The sequence below is a fragment of the Poecilia latipinna genome, unplaced genomic scaffold, assembly GCF_001443285.1.
Source record: "Poecilia latipinna isolate Pla-1442-1.1 unplaced genomic scaffold, P_latipinna-1.0 Scaffold851, whole genome shotgun sequence".
Lineage (NCBI taxonomy): Eukaryota > Metazoa > Chordata > Actinopteri > Cyprinodontiformes > Poeciliidae > Poecilia > Poecilia latipinna.
The window spans coordinates 69,238-91,025 of NW_015113467.1; the positions used below are offsets into that span (position 1 = coordinate 69,238).

At 39.3% G+C, this 21,788-nt stretch overlaps 1 protein-coding gene across 4 annotated transcripts; it reads left to right on the forward strand.

The window, feature by feature from the left end:
- Positions 1 to 3,070: 3,070 nt before the first annotated feature.
- On the forward strand, positions 3,071 to 12,177 carry pde9ac (phosphodiesterase 9ac). 4 transcript variants are annotated; one of them, XM_015047961.1, is made up of 19 exons: positions 3,071 to 3,255; positions 3,500 to 3,670; positions 5,194 to 5,264; positions 5,616 to 5,693; positions 6,284 to 6,327; positions 6,407 to 6,461; positions 6,644 to 6,714; positions 6,793 to 6,880; positions 6,951 to 7,032; positions 7,125 to 7,199; positions 7,367 to 7,453; positions 7,557 to 7,661; positions 7,900 to 7,982; positions 8,269 to 8,425; positions 8,750 to 8,863; positions 9,107 to 9,211; positions 9,301 to 9,429; positions 9,518 to 9,601; positions 11,754 to 12,177. In XM_015047961.1, exons 2-19 carry the CDS (start codon positions 3,602 to 3,604, stop codon positions 11,799 to 11,801), a joined length of 1,545 nt encoding a protein of 514 aa, XP_014903447.1. In that variant the 5' UTR covers positions 3,071 to 3,255; positions 3,500 to 3,601; the 3' UTR covers positions 11,802 to 12,177. The 4 variants fall into 4 exon arrangements, with proteins under 4 accessions (XP_014903447.1, XP_014903446.1, XP_014903445.1 ...); XM_015047960.1 differs by having other exon boundaries at positions 3,072 to 3,255; positions 3,497 to 3,670; positions 9,506 to 9,601; XM_015047959.1 differs by having other exon boundaries at positions 3,073 to 3,255; positions 9,506 to 9,601.
- The last annotated feature ends 9,611 nt before the right edge of the window (positions 12,178 to 21,788 follow it).

Consider the following 21,788-nt stretch of genomic DNA (forward strand, 5'->3'; position numbering starts at 1 on the left):
CTCCGTCTGCATCAGCTGTGTTAGGAGGGAGTCCTGTATACCAACTCTGTTGTAAATTGAGCTTTTGTCTTTAGCGCTGTGGCCCCCGGGTCCTTTTGTGTGCATGTTTGTGCATGTGAGTCCCTGTCGAGCAGCAGTGAGCAGTCACACCGGCAGATTGTTTTTCTGCCCCGAATAAACAACCCAGTCGCACCTCAAAACAGTAACTAGCAAGAAAATTAAATCTGTTGACTTGCCTCCAAAGGCTTGAAATCCAGTTCAAATACATGTAAAATAAATAAACACAGGAAATAACACTCTTCTTACTACATTTCATAGAAAAACTCACGACAGGGCTCTAGAATTGTGGAGCTAATTTTGATGCTTTTGATATCTGGTGCTTTCAAAGCGATCCATCCGAACAACATGCAGGATGTTTTGAAGCATCTGCTTTCATTATAGAAAAAAAAAATACTCTAGGCTTTACCAGTTTACAGACAGATGTGTACATTTCACATCTGTCTCAATATGAAGTGGTCCAGGTTTCATAAATCTCAGGTTGCGTTTTAAAGATTCTCTACTTGGTGTATAATAAATGAGATGAAGTTGAGTGAATGTGATTGTGAATTGGAAAGCAGATACAAACTTCAGTATTATTAAAGAGAATTATTTACCAACTGTGCTATTAAAAGTTCAATTTCAAGAAGTCGTGTCACCGTTTTCCCAAGCAGGCCACCTAGTTGAACAAACTGTTGTTTTATTTTGACTCCTACTGCAATACATGAAGTGACTCAGTGCAACTTTGCGTTGCAACTGACAGATAACGTATTTTTTCCAAGGTTCACAGCACTTGCTTGTTTGTGTTGCCTTGGGCGGTGAGATGTAAGACCCACACAGCGAGCCCCTTGATTGGTGTAAAAATAACACGCAAAAGCTTTCATACTGCTTTTAACTATTCCCCCTCTGGAGACAGACACCAGCTCCTCCACTAGCTTCCACAGGACTAGCGAGTATAGATAATGGAGGGGCTAATACGAAGCACTAAGGAAAATGACACATACTTCAAATGTATTATAAAAATCTGACGCTGTATTCAACCCTCCTGAACCAATCACTAAATGCTTCACAGTAATTGAATCTCACAAATCCACCTCTTCAATAAAAGCTTCTAAAGTTTGTTAGAGAGCGTTACCAGCAGCATGATGAAGATTAAGGACAGAGACCAGGAATAAAGTCGACATTTTCATCCACCTACCATAAAGGAAAAACAATCCTCTAAGAGGCCTGTAACTCCAGAGGAGTTATAGGCCTCTGGACAAATATGTCCTTTGAGGCAGAGATCCTCGGGTGTTTGCATTTTGGGTTTCGTTCACATTTGTCACTTTATTATTGCTCAACAGGTCTTGGCAAACTCAGTTCATTAGTATTTCCTTAAAGGTCTTTTCACATATGTTCTTTCTTCTGTCTTTAGTTTCTTCACTTTTCATTCTTGCGTTTCGTCTGGTGTTGCCCCAACATGACAGCTCTGTCCATGCATAAGAGGAGCAGTTAAGCAACTCTATGATTTATTTCCCCCTGCTTTATGTTGCCAAGTACCTAAAGAAACACTGAAATAGCATAAAATGTAAAAACAAGCCAAAAAAAAAAAACAAAAAATGAAATTGGTAATGAGGTGTATTTACATGTGAACTAGATGTGTAAAAATTGAAACAGGCCCGATCTATTAGTATAATCAGGATAATGCGTTCTCCTCAGAAGTCCAGCTGCACATGTTTTGTAATGGAAATCCTCCCGATGTTATCGATTGCTTTTATCCCGAAATGGATCTTCTCTCGCCGAAGGTGCGAGTCCCGTGGTTGCATAACCTCATTAGATCCACTCGGTTTGATCTGCTCATTGCTGTCTTTGTATTAATGGATGCACCATTTGTTCACTGGTGCTCACTCGCACTCATGAATACACATGCAGCACGGTGTCCTCACATGACAGCAGAGAAAGACAAAAGCACGCAGAAAAGTGGTGCATGATAATCACTCGTGCGACGTGAAACGTCGTCAGATGGGTAGAAGTGGGTGAGCGGTGTTGTGCTTCGGAAAGCTCCTTTTAATCTCTGGTGATCTCACTTACTGAACGCTGGTCACACGGTCTGTCCTGTGATGTTCCACCTTCTCCTCCTGGTGTGGCAGGAGAGCTGGGAAGGGGTGTAATTAGACTCTGGGGGAAATGCATCACTGCAGAGCACAAAGACGATGTGTGTTTGTGGGTCTGCAGGTGTGTGGAGGGAAGGTGTCCTCTGAGTTGACAGGAGGTGATCTACGCTCTCCAGTTCCAATTAATCACCTCCTGCCGCCTGCTTGAGCCGCCGCTGCAGATGTCCTTGTTAACACCAGTCAGTCAATCTGAAATTCCCTGCAGAAAGACTATTTTATTTTTTAAAATTGTTACTTTTTTTTTTTAAATATCTTTATAACTTTATTCAAATCATGGTAGGCTGATGGAGCCTTACTTATAGGTATTTTGAATTTTCTCAATTCCTTTTTTTTTAATCATCAAGAAATATTAGAATTTTCATCACAATGCAAAAGCAAATAATTCATTTTTATTATAACTAACCAAAAGCTGTACGGCAGACAAACTGATTTGACTTTGATTTCATAGCTACTTTTTGTCTCTTGTCTTAACAACACTGTTATACCATTTTAATGCTATTTAACTTGCTGATTTATTTTAAATTCCCAAAAACCAATTGACCTTTCAACTCAGCAGAACAGGTTCCACTATTACCAAACTGAAACCTGTTTGGTAACACCCCCATGCTGGTGGGGGGTTGGGGGGTGGGGGGGAGGTTGATGTTTTTTTTTTTTTCTTTTCAAATGCACTCTTCATAAAACCTGATCCAGCTCGAGGTATTTTGCAACGAAGAACTGGCTGAGGCGAAATCATTTGCAAACATAGTTGAACATCTTCAGCCTCATCTGAACCCATTCAGGTAAAAACCTCTTACTCTTTCAGACCTGATGATTGTCTCTTTTTTCTCCATAGTAACAGCCCCATGGCAACAAGTGCTGCTTATATTCACTGCTTTCACATGTCCAGGCGTCACCAGCCTCATCACTCACAGCCTCCCTCTCCTCTCTTACTGTATGTCAGAGGGCGTGCATGCGGTTGTCTGCGTCTAAACGCGCCGCCGTCATGTGAGATGCGAGTAAGCCGGATCTTCTGCACCTGGGACTTTGTTTCCAGTCTCCACGGGGGAGAAGGAGGACGGCTGACACCGTGAGTTCAGTACATGCACTGTTTTTTTTTGTTTTTTTTAAGCGTTGTATCTATTACATGTGTTTTATCGATTTATTACATCCATTGTCTCACTGAAAGTTACAAATACGACTTAAGTGCTAAGTTGTTGACATAGTGTTTGTTGTTATTGCTTGAGTTTTTTTTGTTTGTTTTTTTTCAGATTTGTATTTATTGCTTGAATAGCTGTGCAAATCATACCAAAACATCAACCTATTTCCAGCAGATCCTGAGACGCAGAACAGGGATTTTGATTCTTCAGGGATGCTATTTTGGGCTCCAAAGCAAAACGTCTTCAGGTGTTTAGCAGAGGAAACCAAAAAGCGCCATGGGGTCCAGTTCCTCATCCTTCCCCCCCAGAAACATTTACCTGGATGTTGATGGGAAGGTGCAGAAGGTGAGACTAATTTTGCATGTTCAAATGAAGAGTTTGAAGTATTGAACTTGATAAGTATTATGTATCAAATGGATCCACACTTAAATATGCACAGACTGGATTATGCATGAATGAAATTGTCAAGGAGCATAGAAAAGAAAAAACATATTAAAGAGCATTAAAGGTTATTGTCACCGTCAGGAACAGCATCATTTCATTACTGAAAAGACTAAATCTTTGTTACTCAAACCCTTTGCAGTTCACAAGCTAATTTATGGATTTATTATTTTGTGATGCCTACAGAAAGACAATGAGCACCAGAAAGAGAGAAAGAGAAAGCTTGAACAGCAAATGCAATAACATGAATAAATACAAACAAAATAAATACAAATAAATGTCTATAAACAACAAAAAAGATATTTTTGAAATATTTTTGTCTTATATCATTTTTCAAGTAGGTTTGTCATTATATATTTGACCTGTCATGTATCAGAGGATCCTTTTTTTTATTAATTAGAGCTAGCTAACATAAGCAACATAACTTTGACACAAGCAGAATCAAAATTAATATTGCTGTTAGTTTGTTTTTTCTCTCATATTTGTCCTATCTTTGAGTTTGTTGGCAAATTGTAGCTCAGTCATTTCAAATTAAATGAGTTCACTCTCAATAACATGAAGGAAAGAGCGCCAGTCTTTCCGGAAAGGGAAAACTAACCAAAGATCAACAAAAACTTCCAAACATGAGTTACCTGTTCAAAAGCAACTGCAGTTTCCCAGAGGATTCAAGAACCATAACGAGGATCTAAAATTAGACACTGATGTCAGTGAGCCTTAACAACACTCGCGTCTCTTCCTGCATCCAGAAAACATTTTTGAAACACATAGTGCTCTAAGTGTTAATAGATCTTGAATAATGTTTAAATAAATCCAGCTCAGCCTTCTATAAGCAGCGACAACAGACAGCTTCTGGCTCAGGTTTTTGACATATCCTGAGAGCTCTTCATCTAGTGATGTAAAACGCTTTTTAAGTGGAGGCCTGGCTGTGACACACGCCTCTACAGGAGCTTCAAGCCCATGATCTGGACAGCGATGTGGTTTGTTTTTCTGCCTTACAGCTGGGTCTAATGCCCCCGCTCCCATGAAAGCTACAGTTTTCTGGATCGTTGCTGTAAATCATTGTTCATTCCTTCAATTACACGGCCTGCAAGTGCTGACTTACTCTTGTAAACTAGACTGATTTGTTTGCATGTGACATCTTTAAGGGCTCCGGGAAAAATCTCACACTCCAGCTGTTGTTTTCTGTCAAAGTGTTCCCATGCAGCAACGCTGCCTTTAGCTTATTCTGATTTATTCCTGAAACAGTCTAATACTCATTTCATTTTCTTAGATGTTTTTTTTAATATATTAAAAGAAAAAAAATACAATAAATTGTATGACCTCAATGTTATAAATTTGTGTAACAAACGCTTTTTATGCGAATTGTTTGTCATACGCTCTCTGCCGTCTGACCTTGGATTTGATTTTGTTGAATTACGACATTTCAGGTGGTTTTCAGTCGGCACTGCAGTCCGTGTGACATCAAGGAACTTCTGTGTTCCTCATCCAACCTTCCCAGGTTTGTTGTTTGGTTTGGTTTCACATCCCAAAATAAGAAACGTAAATATACATATGTATGTATATATGTATGTATTTTTCCGTATGGCTGCATACACTTTCAAAAGTCTGCACACCCCGTAAAGTTTTTCAAATTATTTTATGTTACAACCATAAACTTGAGGGGCTGAATAAAAATAAAAAAATTTAAAAAATTAGCCCACCAAACTATTCAGATTGGCAGTGTTAAGAAATACACTGAAGTTTGTGGTTTTAATGTAGCAAAATGTAAAACCAAAGGGTGTTGAACATTTTTGCGAGGCATTGCATATCATGCTCACATTTTTCTTCAAATCTCATTCTCTTTCAACAGGAACACTGCCATTAAAGTTATAAATCCAGAAGGTGCCATGGTTTCTATTGATGCCACGATGCCCGCCAACTCTCCGAAGTAACTTACCAGACATACTGTAGAAATATTACAGCTTTGTTTCATTTTCCTCACTTTCCATTTTCTTAAAAAGGGCGGTGTTACGTAAAACCAACTCTTTTGACTCCCACAGTCAGCTCCTCCAGGCCAGCGGCAGCAACAATTAGCAAACATCTGGTGGAACTGCAAGTCTGCAGAGCTCTTCATGCAAACTACTTCTCTGTCCAACACTCCTAATAGTTGTAGATGGGATAAAATGAACAAACATTGTTGTGACAATGTGGAGGTGGAGTATTGGAAAGAGCAGGAGCTTCTTAAAGAGACAAAGGCCCTATTTCAAGGTGTCAAGTTTTGAAGTCGAAAATCTGTTAAGTCATGTTTTATACATGCAGCATTTTAATAACAACTGAAGGTAAAATAGTTACTTGATTGTGCTATAAAACAGCACAATGTTCCTGGAAAATACACAATACCGCCCTTTTAAGACGTGGTTACATCCTTTGATGGATGCATCAGCTCTTTCGGAGCACTAAATGAACTTCAAAGTGACAGATGATATGAAAAGGGAAAGACAAATCTAACTAAAGTGTTCACATCTGATTTCTTAACAGTTTTCTATACAAAGTTGTCCCACTATCTACCGATCAGCCAGGAGGTAAACAATTTAAGAAAACCGTATGAGAAATTATTGAACTGGTGTTCAACGGCTCATCAGATTTTTATTCCTGCCACAGACAGGGAGGACATGTTTCAGAGCGTGTTGTCCCAGGTGGCAGAGCAGTTCACCAGGTAACACGTCTTCATCTTTCGTTGTGTCCGAAGCTTTCCCGTCTCCGTTTCGCAAAATACCCGTGTTAACGTTCTCGAAACTGAAGCACTTCCACGACAGCCCATTTCGCTACCCTCAGAGGTAAACTGAATCACTTGTAAACAAAGCTGATTTCTCATTTGTTCTCATCTGTTTGAGACAGAGCCTTTCGCATCAGCGAGCTGAAGTCTGAGGTCACCAACAGGTTGGCAGCGTTGGAAAAGAGAGTGGAAAGTGAGTGATCAACAAAAACAGAGAAGCATCTAGAAAACTCTGATAGGGAACTCAAATTTGTCACCCGCCCCGTTTCAGTGGAGGGTTTGAAAGTAGTCGAAATCGAAAAATGCAAGAACGATCTGAAGAAACTTCGGGACGAGATGACTTCAAGAGGTGGAAGTAGGTGAGACTTCACGCCGAGTACTTTAAAACAACAACAATAAAAGATCGATTTACTCTACTTCTGACCTCAGGGTAAGCTGTTCGTGCAAATTCAATTTCTCAGAAGATGGGAAGAAGGTCACACCTAGAAGAGACGTCCCCACTTACCCAAAGGTATTTTTCTCCACAACGCATCCTCCGAAGTTCACAAAAGGTGTGTGTGTGTGTGTATTTCCTGACCGTGTTCGTCAATCTGCCACATTCAGTACACACTTTCTCAGGAGACCATCGAGGCGCTGAAGAAGCCGACATTTGACGTTTGGCACTGGGAACATAATGAGGTTTGGTGATTTCCATCATTACACTTTAGTGTTAACCCTCCCACCTCCAAAAATGAAGGTCGATATATATATATATATATATATATATATATATATATATATATATATATATATATATATATATATTTTTTTTTTTTTTTTTTTTCTTTCTCCGTTTGTGGCGACAGATGCTGAGTTGTCTGGAGTTCATGTACCATGACTTGGGACTGGTGAAGGAATTTAACATGAACCCCATCATACTCAAACGCTGGCTGGTAAATAAAGCAGACACCCGTCGATCTATGTATTTCTGTTCGAAACACAGATTGATGTAATACTCTGCAATACAAAAACAGTGGGTGTTCTTTACTTCTTTAGCTGGCAATACAAGAAAACTATCGCAACAATCCTTTCCACAACTTTCGCCACTGCTTCTGTGTTAGTCAGATGATGTATGGCATGATTCACCTTTGCAACCTGCAGGTACGGTAGATGTTTGGGCTCATTCTGGGCCTTTCAAAATTATTCGCACGTCCTCAACTTTAACAAAGTACGATGCATGCAATATTGAAGCTTGTTTTATTGTGGCAAGACGTACAAACATTCAAGAGATACGAAGCACTGAACACATCTTAATCTTATTTACTAAAACCAGATTAAAGACGGTATTTCCAGTGAATTTCCAGGCAACAGGCTTGTTTCATCATCCGTTGTCCTGCAGGGTAAGCTGACCCTCACAGATCTGGGAATTTTAATGACAACGGCAGTGTGTCATGACCTGGACCACCCTGGCTACAACAACACGTAAGACTCACTCCTACGTCTTTGGTGCTGTTTTTATGTGCAGCACTGGAGAAGCCCACTGACCCTCGTTATGTTTTGATATACTCTGCTCAACATTGTTGTTGATGAGCTGTGAAACTAGTTCAGCCTGGAGAGAATTCAGGTATGAAAACATTCCCAGCGAGCAAATCGTGTTGATACGTTTGTGTCTGAGTTTCATGCAGGTGAGAACCTTATCAGAAAAGCTTCATGAGAACCCACTATCCAGCCATCTCAGGTCCATTTTACTATGCCGTCCGTTTATCAGATACCAGATCAACGCTCGCACAGAGCTGGCGGTGCGCTACAACGACATCTCCCCGCTGGAGAACCATCATTGTGCCGTGGCCTTTCAGATCCTTTCGCTTCCTGAGTGCAACATCTTTGCAAATGTTGATCCAGAGGCATTTAAAAAGATTCGACAGGTGAGATTATGGATATTTGACTCGAATCTTTTACAGTGCTGTCACAAAATCTGTGTGTCATTCTGATTCTGATTTCACGAGAAATCAGCAAAAATCTTCTTATTTCTGTCCAGACTCATGAAAAAAAAAACTTATCTTAACTTTTTAGACTTTTTGTGTGGCATGATGACGGGTTCTCTGACAAACTCAGTATTTGGCAACAAAAAAGTTAGTCAAAATAAATCAATGTGACAAAATTTGACTACGTTTGTATGCCAGTGTATGTTGACTTCAGATCTAAATAGTAATAAAAAAAAGATTTCAACTTTCCTTTCATGTTTTCAGGCTATTATCACCCTCATTCTGGCCACCGACATGGCCAGGCATGGTGAGATTCTCGAAGGCTTCAAGCAGAAACTGGACAACTTTGATTTTAGCAACGAGGAGCACGTAATGTGTGTACGTAAACATTTCCACCAACAAAATCCCCATCTGTTTATTTTACTGTACTGCTACCCTCATGAATCTGGCCTTTTGTGACCAAACGTGTCGCAGCGAGGCCACAACGCTTTTCTGATGAATGAGAAATTAAAACGAGAAGTACGAGCAAAACAGATTATTTTCACAGCTGCACTTGTTTTAGTCCTCAGCTCTTGGACACGTTGAATCTGAGTTTGAACAGGCTTGTGTTTATTATTCCAGTTGCAGAAGGTGTTGATCAAGTGCTGCGATATTTCCAACGAGGTGAGGCCAACTGAGGTTGCTGAGCCGTGGGTGGACTGTTTACTGGAGGAGTACTTCATGCAGGTGACTTGAGCGCCACGGGAATTTCCTTTCATCAGAACGATCTGATCTTCGTGACAAAATGCTAATGCGGTGACCTCTTCGGTTTGAAGAGTGACAGGGAGAAGTCGGAGGGCCTCCCAGTAGCTCCCTTCATGGATCGAGACAAAGTTACCAAACCCACAGCTCAGATTGGATTCATCAAGTTTGTCCTCATCCCCATGTTTGAGACCGTCATGAAGGTATTGGACAAACGTGAACACAGCACTCTCTTTTCTACAAAAATAGTTGTTTACTCTACATGTGTATTTTGACCAGCTATTCCCTCAGATTGAAGAAATCATGGTTCAGCCTTTGAGAGACTCTCGAGACCATTATGAGGAGCTGAAGCAGCTTGAAGACTCAATGACAGTGGTAGGATCTGAGTTTGTTTTTTTTTTGTTGTTGTTGTTTTGTTTTTTGTTTTTTTTTTGCTTTGCACCCCTTATTTAGTTCAATTTAGCTACACAGAGAAAGCAATGTGTGAGAGACACCAAATTATTGACATTTTTCTAAAGCAGTCACAGGGCACTGACTGCTTTTTCCTAAGATGCATTTGTTCTAGATTTCACTCAGTCCAGCAACATTCAAACATTAGTGGAGACGCAGGAAACAGCAGGGATGATTTTTGCATTAAAAAAACAAACAAACTCATAAACATCCAACTCTCCCTCCAGTCCTCCAGCCAGACAATATTTAATACATAATCTGTAACAAACCCGAGCCATGAAACTAATCTATTTCCCTCATCTTTTGCCAGAAAACGAACGAGAACATTTTCCCCCTGCTTTAAAGTTCCAGTGTGAAACTTTCAGAGACATCTATTTCCATGACATATTTGCTGCAGTAAAAACAAGAATAAATGAGCAAAAACTGTTACTGTTTACATCCAATAAAGCAATAAAACGTCTCTCTTACTCTTGTGAAATCTACCATCGAGTCTAAACACACACGCAACACTGACAACACACACACTTCTAATCACAGGTCGTGATTAAGATAAGAGTTTACGAGCATTTTTAAGATTTTAAAGTTACACATGATTGCAAAGTTCATTGGCATTAAACACGCACAATTACTTTATAACTTGAAGTATAATTCCTAATTCTGACAATAAAGCATGCCCACCAGTCATGGTGCATAAAAGGAAGATTGCATAGTGCCAACATAATAAAAATAATAACAAAGAAAAACACCATAAGCATTTTCCTACGTTTCCCTGATGGCGTACAAAAGGCTGTGAAAAACTCTGAGTCTTCACACACACCAGCAGAAATCAAAGCTAGCATGTGCTGACAGATTAGATCAGAGCATGAGGATTTGATTGGGAAGCTATAATGTAGAGAGTCTGTTTTGTACCAGGATGAAGTCACTCAAACGTTCACACACACACAAACACACACACACACACACACACACACAAACACAGGCTCTCGTCACATGCAAACGTAAAGGTATCTTTTGTTTAGTGAGGCAGAGAAGACAAAAAAATGTGTGTGTGAAATAAAATCAGCTGAATTCTTAGTTGTGTTTTGTGCGTTTTAGTGTGAGTGCGGTGAGCGCTCTGAAGACATTTATAGCCAGGAATGTTGCTGCACTTTCTCCGCGTTTGATTTGTCATTTCAGCTTTAAGAGATCAATTTGCTCCCATAATCCCATGTAATTGAGTTTCCTGGCAAATCTAAATCGTTCACTTTGAAAGCAAGCATAAAATGTTTTAGAGGGCTTACATGAAAGACAGAAACAAAACATGTTTGAGTGCAGATGTGATATAAAAGACTTTGGTGAAAACAAGCTGGTAAAAAAAAAATGCGTATTTAGTCTTTTCTATTTTTCCCCCTTGTAGTTATGATTTTTTTTCTGTTGAGGAGCTGAAATCATAACTTCTTTGATGTATTTCATAAATTTACTCCTCACTAACAACCTGGCTCTAAAACTTTGCCTCTTGCAGAAGTATTTAAAGAACCGTTTATGTATTTTGTTTGGATGTTATGTGACGGACCAACACAAAGTAGAACATGTTTAATATCTCCGAAGTTCTTCCTGTTTCTCATGTGTTTGTTCACAGATTCTCCTCATCAAAATGACTAAGACCTAGCCATTTTGGAAAGAATTCGGGGCTTTTTTGTTTTTGTTTTTTATCTCTTGATGTGCAAACCTGGTAGAAAAATATCCCCCATAACCTGCAGCCATAACCTCAGGCGAACATGGCAACAAGGCCTTGAAATCAGGGGGGATACCACACTTTTCAAGTTTTGTTGTTGTTTTAAAACATTATGAACACAATGTAGAATTTTCTTTTGTACCTCCAAATAACTTCAACTTTGTGGTTGTGACGTTACGAAATGCAAAAAATAAAAGCTTTTGCAAGGCCCTGAATCAAGGCTTTTCAATACTGAATCGTCTTGCGCTGTCTGAACTGGGCAGTGGGTGTCTATTGATCTAAAACCCAGTCTTAACATAAACTTTTGTCCTTGAGGCAAAAATAATTCCTGCCTGTCTGAATTCGGTTCTTTTTTGATTGCAGGAGTCGTCTTTCATGAGCCGATTGAAGAAAGACTTGAAAAGTGAGTGAGGCCCCAGTGAAGAGATCCAGGGCTGCATACTGAAGATGACAGCTGAAGCAGGGGCCTAAGATAAAAGCGACACAGCTCTGCAGCATGCTGAACTAAAATTAGGCAATGCATTTCCTGAACTTTGACTTTGATTTTTACAGCAGATGATGAAGGGAGGTGCTGACCTCCCGTGCATATTTATGCGGTGAAAGCACTAGCCTCTATAAATGTGCATTTTCTTTTTATGTATTTATTTTTGGCAAAAGAGTCTAAGGGGATCGCTTTCTCCAAACAGAAAGTAATTTATTTTAATTTGTGATGTGCTTTCACAATCTATAGAACAAGTTTTCTAGTTTACCAAAGTTTTAGCTGTTTAAATAAATAAGTGAAATAAAATGGACCAGAGTGGCACATCCATCCATCCATCCATCCATCCATCCATCCATCCATCCATCCATCCATCCATCCATCCATCCATCCATCCAACCATCCAACCATCCATCCATCCATCCATCCATCCATCTTCTTCTGCTTCATCCGGGGTCTGGTCGGGGGGGCAGCAGCTTCAGAAGGGAGGCCCAGACTTCCCTCTCCCCAGCCACTTATTCCAGCTCCTCCGGGGGAACCCCAAGGCGTTCCTAGGCCAGCCGAGAGACACAGTCCCTCCAGCGTGTCCTGGGTCTTCCTCGGGACCTCCTCCTCCTACTTAAACTCCTCCACTTGAGGCAGGACGACCCCCCTGACCTGGAGAAGGCACTCTACCCTTTCCCAGCTCAAGACCATGGTCGTGCCAGAGTGGCACATTTTAAATGAAATTCTTGCAATAAAGTTTCACTTGGTATTACAAATTAATGTTTTTCCCAAGAACGATACTGTGTCATACCTTCATGTTTTAATTAATTGTCCTTTTGCTTTTACTTTTTAGTGAAATACAGTGCATGAAGTGTGTTACAGACAGTGCAACTCGCCAAGCCCTGCACTTGTGTTCAATATAGTGTATATAGGAGACAAAAAAAAATGCTCCAACTATTCAGGACCTCGTGCTGCACCAGATGTTACACAGTAAACTGCAGCATTAGTACACACTAAATAAGGAAAAGCTTCATTCTCGAAAGTTATATTCATTTACTCAAATTTTTATTCTAATTTAGTCATTTCTGCTGCTTGAGTTAAAGCCACAATTGCTTTTTGTTGTTGTTGTTGATGTTAAAACATTAAACTTACGTTTTTAAAACTGTCACAAATATGTACTTATGGTAAAGGGCTTAGTTTTACCATAATTAGAGAGTTTTGCTTAAGATCTTGTACTGTACAGTGTTGGGTCGGTCGGTAACTCTCTGCTCTAAAATGTAATTCGGTTAAACTTTGAATACTCTCTTACTTCATAACAGACTTAATCTCAAGTTTAATCCAGTTAATTTCAACACCACTATAAAGTTATGTCAAATGCAAATTTGATCCGGTTTTAATGCAGTGCAGTGAGAGTCAACAGCTTTTACAAAACAAAGAGAAACCAGCCAATCACATCCAATCTTTACTCTGATTTGCACCTTCGTCCTGAGAAAACATGGGGTGACTGTGGAGCCAAAATAAACTCTCCTTTAATAGGAAAAAATAAAAACCTCAAGTAGCAGCAATTTGCCTTGTTCAGTTAAAAACCAAGCAGGCAGGAAAATACATGGAACAAAAATATGAGACCTGAAGCGGCAATTAAATCAAAAATAGTCCCAACTGTTAAAGGAGAACAAAATCAAACTGAAAAGTGAAAACTGGTCCAAAGCTAAGACAACCCAAACTTAGCTTAAAAAAAAGAAAAAGAAATAGTTCTAGGCTCAGTCTTAAAAATAGACAGGGTGTCTGGCTCACAGATAAAGACTGGGAGTTGGCTCTACCGGACAGCAGCCTGATAACTTCCAGACCTGCCTCCCATTTTAGAAGCAACAGGAACCACAAATAAAACCTGCAGTCCAGGAGTGAAGGGCTGTGCTGGAAATAAAAGGAACTACGAAGTCGTCAAGATAAGATTGAGCCAGACTATTTATGGCATCATACGTACAACAAACAACTTTAGATATCATGAGAATTTTCTTCGGATCATTTGATCAAGGTCGTTTTTAGACCTCATTGTGATAAAGAGTAACAATAGCCCAGCTCCTGGTTTGACGTTCTGCATCTCTTTCTGCACCCACGTTTGGAAAAGTTTTTGCAAACAAAGACGGAAGAGGAAAGTGTTAGTAGGGTTGGTGTCCTGCAGCTTTTAGATGCGTCTCTGACGCATCACACTTATTATGCGGTCAAGTTCTCCACAGTCCAGCGAATGACCTGAGTGTTCGACTCAGGCGTGCTGAAGCAGAAACGCGCCTGAAAGTTGCAGTCGGCTTCAGTATGTGGGTTGTTCTCTGCCCCTGCGCCACCACAGCGCCCCCTGATAAGGTCCACTTTTGAGGTACTGGTCAGGACTCTGATGGAGACATTTTGGATGAGCTGCATTGGTGGACTTAGTTTTTACCTGTAAAAACACAGTGACAGTAACGTAACCCTCTCAAGGAAACAGCAGACACCAGTTTCTCTGTCTTGTTGACAGAAAAACAAGATCTATGTTTTGATGTCTCACATCTTTCCCTCTCTGAACACATTCTCAGTCTACAACAGAGTACAACTTCAAAATAGTCATATACACAACTCATGTGATTTAAAAGTTCAGGCAAAAGCACGATAAGTTATAGGAACGTAGTTAACGGCTGGTTTTTATGTTCGTGTAAAGCGTAGAAAACCTTCCACTTGTTCCCACCCCACCATCATTACCCAAAGCGTTTCGTTCAGCTGTGCTACGGCAAACGCCTGATACACCTCTCATGGGTCAAACTCATCCCTACTGTTTCCCAAGTCACGACAACCCAAAGGGGTAGTCATGGAAACTCGCTCCACCGTCCACACCCACTTCTCCTGCCACAGATTCCCTGTAAGCCACATGGACGCTGGTGGTTTTCCTCCAGGTACTTCACGCTGTTTTTATGGATGCCTTTTTATGCAGCATGTTGTAAATTGCTTTATTACTTCACCCTAAGGCTACATCTGACATCCACTAAATGCCACCTGTGTAGATCTGACGAAACTATAAGACTACACACCGGCAAATGGCGCGGATCAACAACGTTTGTGCTCTGCTTTAGGTGGACGGTTTGCCTGAAGTTTTTGTAATTTATGTGGCATGACTAAACTACATTTGCAGCCCATCAGCGTGCAATCTATTTTGATTAATGTGTTCATTTGCCTGTCAGTCTGAGTGTTATTCTGACTTAAGCTACTAAAGAGATAATCTTGAGGCAACAACAGAGAAAACAGCAGACCACATGCTTCAGTGGCTGCTCAGATGAAAGAGGAGAAAAAGCTCATTTTGGACTTGAATAAAGGTAATTTACCCACCACCTTCACCACATAGCGTGACAGAGCGTTGAGAATTATCATGTAAGGAATGCCGTAATCAAATGATGTTTTACCTCATCGTATTACTGCCCTGTTTATCGCAGTGCTACCGATAAATAAGATGAGTCATATATAATTAATGCCTAAGGTATGCTTAATTAAAAATAGATGATGGAACATGTTCATTTTAGAGATGTTTTTTTGGGGGGGCGGAGGGGGGGGGGTTTGGGAGATGCGAGCAGCTTTCAATCTCTTTTTTTGTTTTTTCTTCTTCTTTTTTTTTTTACAACAGTCTCTAACTTGTTGACTGGTGTTTTTCATGAAATCAACACTAATTAAATCTGCTCATATTTAAACCTCGTTTTGTTTGCCTGCAGGCAGGGCGTCACATCACAGCACATTCAGCTGCTCTGTTTGTGGACATGAAGGGAAATACATTAATTATATCTGGAATAGTTTGACATTTAATGATTTTATATATATATATATTTTTTTTTTTCTTCCTTATATTTCCTCATGCTGAGCTAAGAGGCTGCTTTATGCGTGCATGTTTTTTTTTTTGTTTTTTTTTGACAATTAAACCACAGACCTTCAGTGTTCGGAGCCGAAATGTCACATACCTCCCACAACTTTCATTGAGCTCTAAATCTGCACTGGTGGTCTCACAAATCCTGATCTCGGAGCCAGGAGAGAGTTTGAAAAAGAAACACGGGGGTAATTTGATCACGCTTAATCCCTTTTTATCTGGTTTCATCCACACTTTATCAGATTAAAGAGCACGTGAGAAACACGCAGTCAGGAATGCTGATTGAAGCTGATAAAATGTTTGTTGTTTGAAAAGAAAAAGGGAAAAGCCCACTTTGTGTGACAGCACAGGTAATTTCTTGTAATTGACGATGCAGCGATTGACATGTTGTGACTTTCGATTATTTGTAACACAGACGAGATAAAAAAATAAATAATTCCAACACACGATACCAAGCAGGGTCTCTCGTAATTTGAATGCCATTTCTATCTGAATTTAGTCAAATTTACAAAAACCAATTGAAGTTTAATGCCATAACGTAACAACAAACATACAATTACTTTTTCATAAGCATTTTCTCCAGCAAATGTACTCCTCGTTACTGTATTTATACGACACTTTAGGCTCCAAAGATTCAGTCATCCAAAACGTTCTCTGGTTACAGGACAACGGCAAGACTGGCCTGTTTTCACGTGACCAAACAAATCACGCAAACAAAGGCGGGCGAGCAGCAGGGATGGCTAAACTATCCAGGAACTGACGCCCACACCTCCAAGAATGCCGAGCTCCTTGTTTGACCATTAAACTGCGAGGACACAAGCTGGATTTACAGACGACAGCTACATCCCCGCTAATAATGGCAGAACGTCAAAGGTCAGAAGGGAGAGTATAGGATAAACAGTGTTTCTACATTTTTGCACCAGCACTTTGAGAACCAGTGGAGGAGAGAGAGAGAGCAAAGAGTCCTGGAGGATGGTGTGGAGTAACGTGTAAAAAAATATTTTCACCCTTGGGTGAAACCTCAGTTCATTTTTTTTTTATGAAAAAAACAACTCTTTTTTCAGAAGAGTTCAAATGTGTTCAGAAATGTGAAGTGGTTGGGTAACTTCACAAGATTTTCTAAAGATTTTTTAAATTAAAAATCTGAAAAGTGTGGCATGCATTTGCTTTCACCTCCCTTAGTGGAATCAAATGTTACCAAACGTCTTCAGACCTCGCCTCTAATACCTCTAATATTAGGCCTCAGAGGGTTTTTTTTTTTTTTGACAGCTTTAATGAAGAAGCGGCTTCATAAAAATGAAACAACATAGAGCAGTTGCTGAGAATCGCAAAGCAGGCTAAGGTTTTAATCCCAAGTTTTCAACGAAAGTCATCTGTCAACGTAATAATCTCACTGACACTCCAACTGGCCTGAGTGGCAAGAAAAAAAGTCAATAAAACTAAACCACCACATGCACAGTTTGCCTCTGTTGACACAAGGACATATGAAAGAAGGTGAAAACAAAAACTTGTGTTCACAGATGATCTCCATCCTGTCTGGTTGAGCTTAAACTGTTCTGCAAAGCAGAAAAAAGTACAATTTTGATCTCAGTAAGTAAGTAAGCATTTCAGGCTATAGATGTGCAAAAATGGTGGCAACATAGCCACAAAAAAAAAAAAAAAGGAAAAAATAGACTTGCATCTATAAATGCAACCAGATGTGCTTCTACAAACAATCAATGCACTTTTTAGGAGGGGGTGGGGGGGTTGTTGTTGTTTAAAGAAATGAAGTATATCTTGTATATTCTTGGCTGAATTGATACACATGGACACATGTGCTATGTAGTATTTAGTGGAAGAGGTGGAAGATTTGTCAAACTATTAGAAGAGTGTGTGCGCTAAAACAGCATTAATGACTTTGGTTCTAACGTGAAAATTAGAAATATGGTCAATTTATGGCATAAAACGTTGAGGCACTGCCTAACGATGGAACATTTGAACAAATGCTCATACCAGATTGTTAAATTATAATTTACACCTCAGCCAACATACATGCACACTGTGACAGAAAACCATAGCAATAAGACAAAAACCCAAACAACCTCAGGGAAAACCACAGAGAGGCTCCAACTGGGTTTCTGGGATTCCCAAAGGGGACTGCATGACATTATGAGTTCTTTCTTTTTCTCTGACTGTGCTTGTGTTCCAGACAGGAATGTCAAAATGATGCAACAAGCCAGCTGGGTGTTGGCAAAACCACCAACAGCCATGCTGTAATTAATTTGTTGCACATAATCTCGTGAAACCCTCAACTTTACTCCGGGAGACTTGTGCTCGCATTATTACGGGGATTTTTTGCAACAGTTTTAAAAACAAAACCTACAAAATAAATAATTTTAGGAGTATTTGCACCATGTATCCCAAAACAAGAGATTATTTAGGATTTTACTTTCTTAGCTGTTGAATAATGTTTGTATAAGCAGCGTACACTCCAATGAAAAAGCATAGTTTCCATCTTTTAAAACAGGGGAGCCGTTTTAGCCCATTCTCTTTCTTATTGTTGATTGATCTGCAGTGCTTTGCTTGTTGTTCTATGTTCTTTTATGGCCTTTTATATTAGTTGTTGGTGCAATCTTTGAGTAAATTTCCCCCACCAATCCTGAGAAGGTTCACTCTTGTTCCACTTTTTCTTAATTTGTGGATAATTGCCGTCGCCGCAATCAGAAGAACTAGAAATAGTTTTACGACCACTTTCACATCTACATACATTAGTGACTTTGTTTCTTATCTTTTTTTGGTTATATGATACAAAATGTGTTTTTTTGTTTTTGCAAACATCATTTTGTCAGACAGGTTTGATTTATTGCATAAATAGACAGACAAGAGAAAGTAAGTGTTATGTTGCGACCGACTGAAAATTTATCAAATGATGACAAGAGAAACTGAGCATCCAGTCTGAACATTGACAGTGAAGCAATTATGAAAGAAAATCAACAGAAAGTTCAGACAATTTAAGCGTTTTCGTGATTCTCCAAGTCTTGCAGTAATCACAGTTTGCTAAAAAAAAAAAAAAGTGTTAACTGCAGTTAGCTCATGACTTAGCAAGAGGTGGTGGTGTTTATGATATCAATAGGACAGCATTGACTTGAAAAGATTTTTTCCTCCTAGTAAATCAAATCAATGAAATCTTGTCTTTGTCGCTACATTGGTCATTTTCCATTTCCTGCCCAGTTGTTGCCTTTATTGCATCTATGTAAACCAGTCACAGTAGACTTTGGCAACCCCAAAAGAAGAGGGAGATATCAAAACGAAGGGACACTTTTATTTTTTTTCTTCAGCAGTTTCAAATGTTTATAAAAGGATTTCCATTTGTCCAGAATTATTTAATGACGTGAGCCTCGTCATCACTGGATCAGCAGCACTGTGTGGTTCTTCAACACAGTTGGCAAACTTACGCCGTGATGTTTCAAAGTACAGAGGCTCCTTTGAGGTTGCACACTGCCAGATTTTCTGCTGCACTAATCTATGTAAAGGCCAAACCAAGAAGCAAATGCCAACAGGAACGATCGCCCTGCAACGCTCATTTATCAACAGCACAGATTCAGCACAAAGGTCAGGCAGGACACCGACTACACCCAAAAGCCACAGTTCTAGTTGAAAACTAAGTTTGGGATTCTGTATATATATATATATATATATATATATATATATATATATATATATATATATATATATATATATATATATATATATATATATATTTCCTCTCATTCAGTCTCTATTATAAATGGATTTATTTTTTCATTTATTTATTTTTGCTCTACCACTAAATTGCTTTCAATTACAGGTATATAACTACATCTGTTTCCAAAAAGCACTTGGTTAAGGATAGAAATACATCACGGTCTGGCACAAAACCCAAAAGAAAACATAGTTTTCTGCTGTTGGGGACAGTTCCCGCAATACTCCCTTCACCATCCCAAAATATCCTTCAAATTAAATATAAGTTACAGCTTCACTCTGCACGTTGAAAACCGACGCTTCAATATTTCAACCTAATGTGAACATGTGAGACATTGGAATATAATATCAGGTTGCTCCAAACAAAACTCTACAGAATAAAATGGTTGAAAATAACCAATGTGCATTGATCTGACGCCATAGCAACTCGGCAGCGTTGTACGTCTTGGCATGTTAAAAAAATATATATTTTCCATGACAACATTCTTTAACTATCCCATGAAACATAGAGGCATCTGATAAAAAAAAAGAAACTTTCACGTAGTTTATCTCGTGTGTCGTTTACCTGCATACCACCATTTCGCTTGTATCCTTTACTGCCCTGGCTCCTGCATGCTGACAAAGAACTACTTCTCCTTCTTTACATATTTTATCAGAGAATGACCTTAACCTGAAACCTGCACTGGCTGTTTGCAGTTTTGTACATATGCACATTCAGTATTTTCATGCCAAGAAAGAAAATCCAAGAACTTGCTGTTTAAATTGTTTTTGAACTTGTTTAGAATCAATAAATAGCTGAGATTACTTGATAATTAAGTGCATGCTGTTCTCATCCTGCAAATTAAGAGGAAAATATTGTGTGTCACGCTAAAAATTGCAAACATGCGCAAAGCAACCCAAAAATGGGGGAGAATATTTGTTTGTGAAAAGCTTGGAAGCTGTTGAGAAACACACTGGCATTTTTTTCATTTGCAACCCCCGAGGTTGGTGCACCGTAGTCCAAAATTTAATTGCACTACAGACGATTAAAACATTTTATGTAGCTGAATGACTTTATGTGTCACATGCTAATTTAAAATATGCAAAATAAAAATTTATCTCTCCTCATCTGAAATTTCCTCCTCTCATACCAGCAAAACAGATGGTTTTTACTGGTTTCTTGGGCGAAACGGCACAGCTAACCATTTCTTCATGTAAGCAGAGAACCAGCAAAGCAAACACACACGCACACACACACACGTGACGCAAACTGAAACGCACAGGCAGACTGAGGCTTAAAACATGTCAGACAGTTTGCTCAAGGAAAGACCTTCACCAGTTTGTTTACAGCGTAATAATCTGAAGCAGAGATCTTGATTGTGTGCTGGCAGAACATCAGCATCCATGCAGTGACTCAACGGTCACACAGCAATTACACTGGCCTCTTATCTGTATGAATAGTAGGCCTGTTGCGGCAGCAGAGCTGGCTTAAAGACAGATGGACGTATGGAGAATAGTTATATAAAAATTTTAAAATAGGCCAAAAAGTGCTTTGATGTCCTCCCTCAATAATCTCAATCTTAGTTAGAACATTAAGCAGAGGACGAGTTATCTGGGTTTCAAAATTATGCTTATCGGTATTAGAGAATTTGATTTTATGAGCTTTTTATTTCGATAAAAACAATGATAGCTTCTTTTCGAAGCTTATCTAACTCTTAAACAGCTTATACAACCCTTCCAAACAGCTAAAGTCCATGGTAAAAACCAATTCTTCATTAATTCTGGTATTTTAATCCTACACTAAAAATGTAACCTTTAAATTGAATACATTTCAAAAGAGAAAAAAAACATACCAAAAGCATTTGGGTGATTTGTACTTCAGTATTAATGCTAAGTTAATGAGAGAGTTCTGGAAATTTTAATTAGCAATCCAAAGCTTTTTGTTTCCCAGGGGTGTAAAATCACATGACACAGAGGAACATTTCCAGGCTTCACTCCTCTTCCTTTATGTGAAGAGTTAGAAGAGATTCTACCAGCTGAGGGACTAAAGTCCTTTGGCGTGAAGGTTGTTTTCACTTCAGATCTGTTCTAGAAACAGATAAGAGTTAACTTGCCATTCAAGGAAGGCGGATGTGTAGTGATCTCCACGAGACAGGAAATTGCAACAAGAAAATAGCTGCTTCTCTACAATTGCCCATATCTGTAGTTTTCGCAATCCCAAGAGCTTAATTAGAAGGCTGCCGAACTCAAGTCGGCTTCTAATTAAGCATTTAGGATCATTACATCCTTAATGACTGAGAAACTGTAGAGTTGTAGAGTTGCAGCCGTAATTACAAAGTTTAAAATAAACAAAATC